At 52.2% G+C, this 10,340-nt stretch overlaps 1 protein-coding gene and 1 pseudogene across 2 annotated transcripts; one reads left to right on the top strand and one right to left on the bottom strand.

Annotated features, from left to right (window-relative positions):
* Nucleotides 1–281: 281 nt before the first annotated feature.
* TYSND1 (trypsin like peroxisomal matrix peptidase 1) lies at nt 282–9,088 on the bottom strand. The gene is made up of 4 exons (XM_080643231.1): nt 7,807–9,088; nt 5,823–5,953; nt 4,668–4,853; nt 282–1,198 (listed from the first exon to the last, which is right to left on the bottom strand). The coding sequence occupies exons 1-4, from the start codon at nt 8,967–8,969 to the stop codon at nt 981–983; spliced, it is 1,698 nt and encodes a 565-aa protein (XP_080499357.1). The 5' UTR covers nt 8,970–9,088; the 3' UTR covers nt 282–980.
* On the top strand, nt 3,242–3,805 carry LOC308234821 (histone H2A.Z-like; annotated as a pseudogene). Its single transcript has one exon. The product of its transcript is annotated as a histone H2A.Z-like (transcript).
* Nucleotides 9,089–10,340: the final 1,252 nt, after the last annotated feature.

Genomic DNA, 10,340 nt, shown 5'->3' on the forward strand with positions numbered 1-10,340 from the left:
GCAACCCCTCGTGCCCTTTCCGAGGCAGTTCACCCCACTCAACAGGGCCAACAGCTCTGCAAGTGACCTTCAGGGCTCCTTGCCTAACAAAGGACTTTTGTCTGAATTTCCAGGGGCCAGAGGTAGTGGAAGGGCCAGTTTGGCATGAGAATATCCTGTGAGAGCAAATGGCACTGAGAAAGCGCGAGAGAAAAGATATGTTTCTGTGCCTGGTGCTTGCTTATTCCCAATTCAACTCTCAAAACAGAAAGGGGAAAAAAGAATCGGATTCATACAAGTATACAGTTCCTTCCATAGGTTCTGTTTATTCCCAAACCCCAACCAGACACCTTATAATCCTCTCCCCACCTCCCGCCAAGATCCCTGAGACCCATTGTATGGGCTGGAAAATTAAGGCACTGTGGCAGAGTGCCCCTCTGGGTCATGGACACGACATAGGAAGACCCAAGAGTCCTGACTTTCAGGGACTCTGTCTCCCCAAAGGTCTGGCAGAACAGGGAGATAGATGTCGCTTTCCTTTCCCTCTGGTCTCCAGAGCAGAGCCTCTGTGCCGAGGTTTTCTGAGGAAGCGCCAGTGCTCTGTCAGCTGCTAATTCTGACGGAGAGCAGAGGAGCCAGTGCCCATCAGGAGACGGGGAGACTCGAACCCAGGCTGGGCCTGCCTTCCAGCCAACATGTCTGCCAGTACCAGGACTCTGTGCAGCTGTGCTGGGCCCCCCCAGATGGGGAACAACAGAGCTGTGTCTACTGTCAAGGAGCAGAGGGGTGAAGGCTGGAGAGATTACCCCAAAAGGGTCTACTGGCTTGGAGGCCCATGGGGCTGAGGAGAAATTTGATCCAGACTCCAGAGCCAAGCACGGCGGGTGCTGATGGGGGGACTGCCCAGCTGGGTTGCCGTGTCAGGATCCCGAGGCTGCCATCACCTTAGCACTTCCCATGGCACAAAATGGTCGCTCTTCTCTCAAAAGGGTGACACAGGCTCAGAGCTTGCTCCGCGGGGCCTCTGCCAGGGGCCGCTGCAGCCGCCACACCACCCTCACTGGCTCAGCAGTGTGGTCCAGCTCTCGGAGACCGCCCATGTCGCCCGTCTGACTGTACCGCTGCAGGGCCGGCTGGAGCACCGTGATGGGAATGCTGAAGTTCAGGTGTGGGTAGGTGGCCCCGGTGTTATTGTCCCGGGTGTTGCTGGCGACAATCCCTGTGGAGGAGTCAGAGAGGAAAAGAGGGTGTGAGCTAGGACACAGACGTATAGGGAGGGAGGCCCATCTCCACCTTAGAGGTCCTAGGCCTACAGTGGGCTTGAAGCCCCCCAGAGTGACTGATACCAGGCTTTCTTTCAGGGACACCAACACCACAAACCCTGGTCCCCCTTCCTGCCTTAACTTTCTCCTTAACACTATCAGTATCTAACACTGTTTCACTTATTCTGTTATCTTTCTCTCCAACTAGTGTCGGGTCCACAAGGGCAGGGCTTTTGTGTTTGGTTCACGCAGCCTCCCCAGACCTAGACAGTGCCCAGCACAGAGGCGGCACTCATAAATACTTGTTAAGTGGGTGAACAAATGAATCAAACTCAGACACATTTTGTTTGGCCTGCTTAGTGTGCACATGTGTGCGCATGTATTTTTTCAGACAATTTTAGACTTACAGAAAACTTGCCAAAATAGTACCAAGTTCCTGTATACCCTTAATCCAGCTTTCCTTTCTATTAATACCTTATGTCACCATAGAACATTGACTAAGCCCTGGCTAGTTTGCTCAATTCCTGGTCAAGGGCACATACCTCAGTTGTAGGTTCCCCAGCCCAGGTAGGAGTGTGTGCGGGAGGCAACCAATTGAGGTGTCTCTCTCACGTTGATGTTTCTCACTCTCTCTCTCCCTCTCCTCTCTTTGTTCCACTCTCTCTAGAAATCAATGGGAAAATTATCCTTGGGTGAGGATTAAAAACAAAACAAACACTGATCAGAACCAACAATTAACCAATGCCATTAACTGAAGCACAGAACTCATTTGGATTCCACCAATGTTTCCACTAATGTTCTCTTTCCGTTTTGGTTGCAACCAGTATCCCACACAACCTTTAGTTGTTGCCTCTCCTACATCTCCTCCAGTCTGGGCCAGTTCCCCAGCCTTTCCTCATCTTTTGTGGCCTTGACACTTTGATGAATGCAGGCCAGTTATTTTGTAGAATGTCCCTCAATTAGAGTTTACCTGATGTTTTCTCAGGATCAGATCGAGGTTATACATTATTGAGAACACGGTAGAAGCAACGTGTCCTCAGTGCTTCCGAAGGAGGTGTATGATGTCTATAAGAATGACTTGATCACTTGGCTACGGGTTATCTCCCAGGTTTCTCCACTGTAGACTTACTATTTTCCCCTGTGTAAAGTGCTAAATGTTTTAGGGTTAGGCAAATATCCTATTTCTATTTAAACTATTGCCCACTGGTTTTAGCATCCATCGGTGGATCCTGTCTGCAGCAATTCCTACTGTGGTGAACCAGCAGTGATTTCCCATTTCCCTCATTTCTTCTGTATTTATTAATTGCAAATCTTCTGTAAGAAAGAGCTGTTGCTTTTCTCCATTTTAAGATTTATTTGGTTATTTATTTGGACACATGGATATTCATTCTTCCTTTGGACGATCATCCAATACTATTGCTATTTGTTTTGTTGTTCCAGTTGCTCCCATGGGAGCTCCTTCAAGTAGGCTCTTAGTTCTTTCATCATTTGACATGTCCCATCACTTGGTTGTTTTGTTAGCATTTCCTTCCTTTCCAGCACCACGAGAGCCGATTTTTCCCTGTCCTGATCCTGGTATCAACCAGTTCCCAGTTCCTTTCATTAGAGATATGGTTCTTGTGTGCTCATTGCAACTGGGCTGTTACAGCAGACAGAGCCAGGATATATATATATTTACATTAACTACTGCATACATACCAGTACACATATGTTTCTTTCTGTATGCATTTGTCTGTATATATATTTTTAAAGTCATGGTTGCTTGACTTTATTTGCATAGTGCCATTGAAGAACTAAGTAAATCTATTGTAGCGAGAAAGAACAAGGTCTCTCACAATGGCAGAAAGCAGTCAGAAATAAGAGAAGGGGAAGCACACATGAACCCCGTGTGCTGGACTACAGTGGGGCAGTTGGAGGTATCCATATGGATTCATGTTGTCTTGTGTTTTGTTTTTGTTTTAATAAACAGACTTTTGCTAAAAACCTGAATTAGTGGCAGTTTGAATCGCAGTGCGAGGGAGTAGGCAGTGGGATCTCGCTGGGTGTCTGACTACTCCTTTCTCTGCCTTGCTCGCTTGGGCTTCAGCAGAATTCGAAATGGCTGGCGTTAAGACTGGGAAAGACTCCGGAAAGGCCAAGACAAAGGCGGTTTCCCGCTCACAGAGAGCCGGCTTGTAGTTTCCAGTGAGCCGTATTCATCGACACCTGAAATCTAGGACGACTAGTCATGGACGTGTAGGCGCCACTGCTGCTGTGTACAGCGCAGCCATTCTGGAGTACCTCACCGCAGAGGTACTTGAATTGGCAGGAAATGCATCAAAAGACTTAAAGATAAAGCGTATTACCCCTCGTCATTTGCAACTTGCTATTCGTGGAGATGAAGAATTGGATTCTCTCATCAAGGCTACAATTGCTGGTGGTGGTGTTATTCCACACATCCACAAATCTCTGATTGGGAAGAAAGGACAACAGAAGACTGTCTAAAGGATGTCTGGATTTCATATTATCTCAGGACTCTAAATACCCTAACAGCTGCCCAGTGTTGGTGATTCCAGTGGACTGTATCTCTGTGAAAAACACAATTTTGCCTTTTTGTAATTCTATTTGAGCAAGTTGGAAGTTTAATTAGCTTTCCAACCAACCAAATTTCTGCATTCGAGTCTTAACCATATTTAAGTGTTACTGTGGCTTCAAAGAAGCTATTGATTCTGAAGTAGTGGGTTTTGATTGAGTTGACTGTTTTTAAGAAACTGTTTGGATTTTAATTGTGATACATAAGTTATAGTAACAAACATTTGGTTTTGTACAGACATTATTTCCACTCCAGTGGATAAGCTCAAAAAAGGTCATATCCCCCCAAAAAAAACAAAAAACCTGAATTAGTTACCAAAAATTTAAAATTGAAAGATTTAACAACCATATATTTGAAAAAAAAAAAAAGGTTCACAGCTTCTTGTGAAAAACTGGAGGTCAGCCAGTGTCCGCTCACATTCCTTCATGATGTGGCAACAATGTGCTGCAGCTGAGTGGTGTTCACCCCAGCTCACCCTTGACCTTCCACTGCATACTGTCTCCACTCACTTATTCAATACCTTGACCTTCCAGCCTCTGTAAACTATGGAGTCTGTGACCCCTGGTCTAATCCAACTCCTGACTCTCACAGATTGACTGAGATTGGCGGATTTACCTAAGGTTGCACTGTGGCTCAGTGGCAGAGAAGGAACCTGAACCCAGATGTCTTTCCTTGCAGCTCAGCATCCGTCCCTTTCTACCCTCAGGAGCAGAACAAGCCTGAAACCTTGGCTAACTACTTCCTGGGCACAATGACACTACCTTCCCAGATAGGGGGTGAACACCAAGCCCTCACTAGCTGGGACTGAGGCTCTAGCAAGGGGAAGGCTGGGAGAGGGCCACGGAGCTGCTTACCCAGGAGGTCCCCTGAGCAGGTAGAGAAGAGGGGTCCCCCACTGGAGCCGCCATGCACAGCACATGTGGTCTGCAGCATCACCGGTGCGTCATCCACCTGCACCACAGCTGACAGGATGCCCGAGGTCACCGAGGGCCCGCAAGCCTGGCCAAAAACGCCGAAGCCCACCACGCTGACAGCCTCGCCTGACAGAAAAAGAAGGAAAAGCTGCAACGCCTCTTCCTCTGTCTGGCAGGACTCATCCTCCCCAACCCCAACCCTGCCCTCTCCAAAGTTCCCATCACTCTGCCCTTGGAGTTTCTGCTCAGATACTCCTGCCTTCCGAGAGCCTCCCTAGGTCCCCAAAGGAAGAGGCGGGGACCTGCACTGAGCTCCCAGCACTGCACCTGCTCAACCACTTCTCAGTGTCAGCTGTTCCCCAGCCCTCTGTCCCCAGCTAGATTGGGTAGCCACTTTTTGGAGTTCCTAAGACCTAGCTAGGTGCTCAGGAAATGTTTACAGAATTAACATCCACCTCCTCCTGGGACTAGTAAGTAGTCTCTTGGTAAAAAAAAAAAAAAGTAGTGATGATGAATCTTCCTTTACCAAGTGTTTGAATGCACAGGGCATGGGGCTGAGTGCTTTACAGGCCACATCTCACCCATGCCTCACAACACCCAGGAGTAGGAAGGTATCCATTTACACATGTGGGGACCGAGGCAGAGAACATCATGTTGCCTGTCCAAGGACACAGGGCTAGTGAGTGGCAAAAGAGAGGCCAGCTGGGAGAGCTCGTGCTCTCTGTAGTTACATCACACTGCATGCACCAAGTCGGCCGCCAGTGGCAACTTCTGTGGCAGCATCACAAAGCCTTCTACTCAAATCATGCCACTGCAGCCTTACGGGAGCAACCCCTCTCTGACCAGCCTGCAGGTCCCACCTGCCTCCCAGCACCTTGGGCATGCTGGGCACAAGAAGGGAAGTGTCCAAGAGCAAAAGCACTGTACCCAGGATGATTTCATGCCAGCTGGGTGCCACCCTGACTTATTAGTCCAGCAGGATGGGAAGGGAGTTGGCCGGGGGGACTGGCTCCCTGATCTGCAGGGTTTGAGTGTCCAACACTGACTTTCCTTCCTAAAGTACATCCCAGAGCAGAGGGCCCCTCTGCCCTTTACCTTCGTAGAAATGCTCAGTGGGCACAGGCACAGGGACACCCTCTAGTTCTTCCTCCAGGCTCACCACTGCTATGTCATACGGAGATGTCTCCTGAGTGGCAAACACCACACGTCCCCAGATCTTGGCACTCCTGGGAGCAAGGGAAACAAAAGGACAGGCAAGCTTTCCGACCCTTCAGTGCTGGGAGGAAGCAAATGGATGAGTGACAGTGAAAGTCACGGACTTGGGAGTCAAAAGATCTGGTGTCAGTCCTGAAACGTACCAGGCTGGCAACTCTGGGCATGCCTTTTAACCGTTCCGTGGTATTATTTCCAAACAGCTTTACCAACTGCAAATCTTCCTGCACGTCACCGTGATCACACATACTGACACCTAGCGAGCACTGTGAGCCAGGCCTAGTGTTAACACTCCATGGACATCATTCACTAAGTCCTCACAGAATCCCTGTGAACTAGGCACTGATATTACCTCCGTTTTAGGTGGTGCTTTTGAGACCCAGAAAGGCTAAGTAACGTTCCCAAGATCACATAACGCGTGAGTGGTAGGAGCCAGAGCAAGCGTGCCCAGCTTTCTCCTTCGCTGCCTCATTTAATAGGGACAATCCTGTCCATGGGTGGGGCAGGCGTGATAGGATTCCAACCCTCTGGGTCCTTGTTTACATAAGTGCTAGCATTTCTACAGCACTTACTATGTGCCAGGCTCTGGTCCAAGGCTGCACATGTCACCTCAAGGCGAGGCAGCTTAGACAGCGTCCTGCTGCACACTGCAGGGGTTGCTTCCAGCAGACCTGGTGGTTTTCTTAGGAGCAAGCGTGGGGTGGGGTGGGGTGGGGTGAGGTATCTGGGACCACACAGGCAGGGAAATTCTCATCAGTCATGGTTGTCCCGAAGGCCACCAGTGGCAAAACCAGGCTGGGTTAATCTCGGAAATTCAGTAGGATTTTGAAAGGCCTGGGCTGCCAGGATGCGTTGAGCCAGGTACAGGAGAACATCAGGCCTTAACACCAAGTGCTATCCTACTTTGTTTTGGCTTAAGTTAAGCACCTGAAAACTACAGAGGAAATAGAAAGAACATGTACTAGAAAATCAAGCCAGGAAGCCAAGGCCACTGTCCCCACTGCCAGAGCAAGTGCAAGGAGGGCAAGTGCTTTTCCCTGCAGAGAGGGAACAAATGACTGTCTAAAGTCCCAACCTGGCCCTAGCTCAGTGGATAGAGCATCGGCCTGAGAACTGAAAGGTCCCAGGTTTGATTCTTGTCAAGGGCACATGCCTGGGTTATGGGCTCAATCCCCAGTGAGGGACTTGCAGGAGCAGCCGATCCATGATTCTCTCTCATCATGGATGTTTCTATCTCTCTCTCCCTCTTCCTTCCTCTCTGAAATCAATGAAAAATATATAAATAAATTCCCAACCTGGCTGCCCACCAGGATCACCTAAAGATTGTGCAAAATCTATCGGCCTGGCCCCACTCCCACATTCTAATTAGGTGGAACGCCACGTCTATCATTTTGATCCAGATGGGGAGCTCTGGTTAAGATATACAAGATGAATTAAATAGGATGAACAGGTCCAACCATTATCCTAGCATCCTGGGCCCTGAGGCTTCACTACCACTATCAGGGAAAGGGGGACAGGGTTAGGAAGTCTCCATTCAAAGGCCTAGTGGTGTGTGAGTGCAGAGAAGTTGCTCAGAAGGAAATCATACTGGGAGAGGAAGGTCAAAGATGCCCAGGCAGGGATGCAGGTGCAACCTATAGTTCCCAAATCTGGAGTTGCTTGGCATCTTGCCCAAGCCTCACTCAGCCCCTGCCAGGAGGCCCAGCATCCCCGACACTGGAGTTCTGGGTGCCAAGGATGAGAGGAGGGCTCCAAATCATCTGCGTGATGCCAAAAGGCCTCCATAATTCCAAGGATTAAGACCGGAGATTTTCCAGATTTTCGACCTGGTGAAGGGGTAGAGTGGGAGCACCCTTGCGGGTCTTACTTGGGGGTGGTGGGGCGCACCAGGACTCTGGCCGTCTCGCAGGGGGCCACATGCCGGCAGGTTACCACGAGGCGGGGCGCCACGACCACTCCGGAGCCCCAGACGGTGCCACACTCCACCAGCACGGCCGCAGCTGCCCACGGGGGCCCAGGGTCTCGGAGGGGCAGGCCCCACGGGGCGCCCACCTCGGGCGGCAGGAGAGCGGCCAGGGAAGCGGCATTGGGGCACAGGCGGCCGAGCCCGGCACGGGCGGCGCGGAGAAGAGGCGCGGCAGCGCAGAGCAGCGTGAGGCCCACCCACTCGCGGGCCTTCCAACAGAGGGGCGCCGCCACCAGCGCCACCAGGGCCCCCGCGGGTCGCACCGCGAACACGCCGCCGCCCTCGGTACCGGGCAGGCAGCGCGCATCGGTGAGCAGGAGCGGGCCCGCCGCGTTGCTGAGGACGCCGCGGCTGAGCGTATTGAGGAAGATGTCGGGGCAGAAGGACCCGAACGGGGAGCCACAGGCCAGCAGCGACGCGCCCTTGGGCACGGCCCCGAGCGGCGCCACAGCCACTGCTGGCCCGCGCCCGTCCGCCTCCTCGGGGTCGTGCCTCACACGCAGCAGCGCGAACCAGCCCAGCGCTCGCAGCTGATCCTCTTCCTCGTCCTCCGACACTTCCTCGTCCGGCGCCGCGCTCGCGAAGCGCCACTGCTCGGCCGGCTCGCTCCCGAAGAGGCGCGCGAAGTGGGCCCGGAAGGCCGGGCAGCTCAGCAGCAGCAGCAGCTCGGCGGGGTGCGGGGGCCGCAGGGGCTGCCCGCGGGGCCGAGCCGGCGGGCCGAGCTCCAGGCCCGCACACTGTGGTGTGCACAGCCCAGGGCGGCCCCGCTCCGCGCGACCCGCGGGACTCGCGGCCGTTGGGCTCCACTGCACGTGCAGGCGCAGGTCGTCGCTGCAACTGTCGCCGGGCAGGAAGGCGGCGCCGGCCGCAGTCAGCGCCCCGCTGCCGGCCCGCAGAAATGGGGTGAAGATGCCCCCGTGGCACAGCACCAGGCCCGGGCTGCGGCTCAGGATCACCCCGCTGCAGCTCCAGGAGCCCGCCTCGGGCTGCCCGGCCCGGGAAGCGCTCACCACGCAGCCCGCCTGCTCGGCTGCCCTCATGGCGGGCCCCCACTGTCGCCCCATGCCTCCGGGATGGTGCGCCCCGGCTTCCCAGAGAACCAGGGAGCTAGCGAGAACCCCGACCCGCACCTGCGGACCCCACACAGCGCCGCCTAGAGCTGGAAGCGAGAGGCACAAACACTGACTCCGGCCTTCCGCGTCCGGCGCGATTGGCTGAGCCCCACTGGCCTGGCGTGATTGGCTGGACCCGGGGCCAAGCCCTGATTGGCTGCTGAGGCCTACGCTCCCCTTTCTCCTCCCCTGTTGGTCGTGCCACCCGGGCGGAGTAGCGGGCGCAGCAGTCCTAAGGATGAGTCCCAGGAAAGTGACTGGCGTGCGGCTTCACCGAGAGATTGCGGAAGGGGCAGGGGGCGGATCCCTCGGAACCTTAGTCTGGTGACTAAGACCAGTCACTCTGGTCTCTGTTCGTTGGGCTTCAGGAAAGGGAATAGAAATGAGCGCTGACGTGGCTAGATTTTCCTAAGCCATGACAGCACCTGCCAGCATCTGCCTAGGTCGAGGTGACATTCGACCTCTGATGGGGATAATAAGGCAAAGAAATCCTTGGCCATTTCAATATTTTTAAATTTTTGTTACGTAAACCCTATAGCAATCCACTAGGGGGCATGGAGCTCACTATATTGCACACATATATATATATGTTTCTTTCAGAGAGGGAGAGAGCGACATCAATGATGAGAATCAATGATCAGCTGTCTCCTGCACGCCCCACACTGGGGATTGAGCTGGCAACCCGAGCATGTGTCCTGACTGGGCATCGAACCCTGACCTCCTGATTCATAGGTCCACGCTCAACCACTGAGCCACACTGGCTGGGCACATCTTGGGTCTTTTGATGCCAAAGCCCAACACTACAAATCCCATGAAAACTGAATTTGCTACAAATAAAAGTGCCCTTTAAAATGACTATGAACACTGGTTGAAGTAAAAAATTTTCATTTTATAAGCCTATATTTTACAGTATGCACATTTCACATAATAACCCCCCAGAATTTATCTAGGTCAGGGGCCAAATGCCATTTCTGTAAGGAGCCAGAGTGCAGTTCAGTTTTTGTGGGCCATACATTGCCTCGAATACTCAACTTCTGCAATCCTAGCATGCAAAGCCCAAAGGAACAGGATGGCTGTGTCCCAACAAAACTTTATGGCCACTAAAATTTGAACTTCATATAATTTTCATGTCACAAAATAACATTCTTTTTTTCCTTCATAGACCAAAAATAGGCAGAAAGCCAGATTTAGCCAAGGAGGTATCGTTTGTCATCTTTGGTCTAAGCAAACACAAAATATCCCTTCTTTTCCAAAGAAGTATCTTTGAGGATAAGGAACATGAATAAGTATGTTTGTGGGGAAAGGGTTCAGAATATCCCCAAA

Source organism: Plecotus auritus, assembly GCF_963455305.1.
Source record: "Plecotus auritus genome assembly, chromosome: 9".
Classification (NCBI taxonomy): Eukaryota; Metazoa; Chordata; class Mammalia; order Chiroptera; family Vespertilionidae; genus Plecotus; species Plecotus auritus.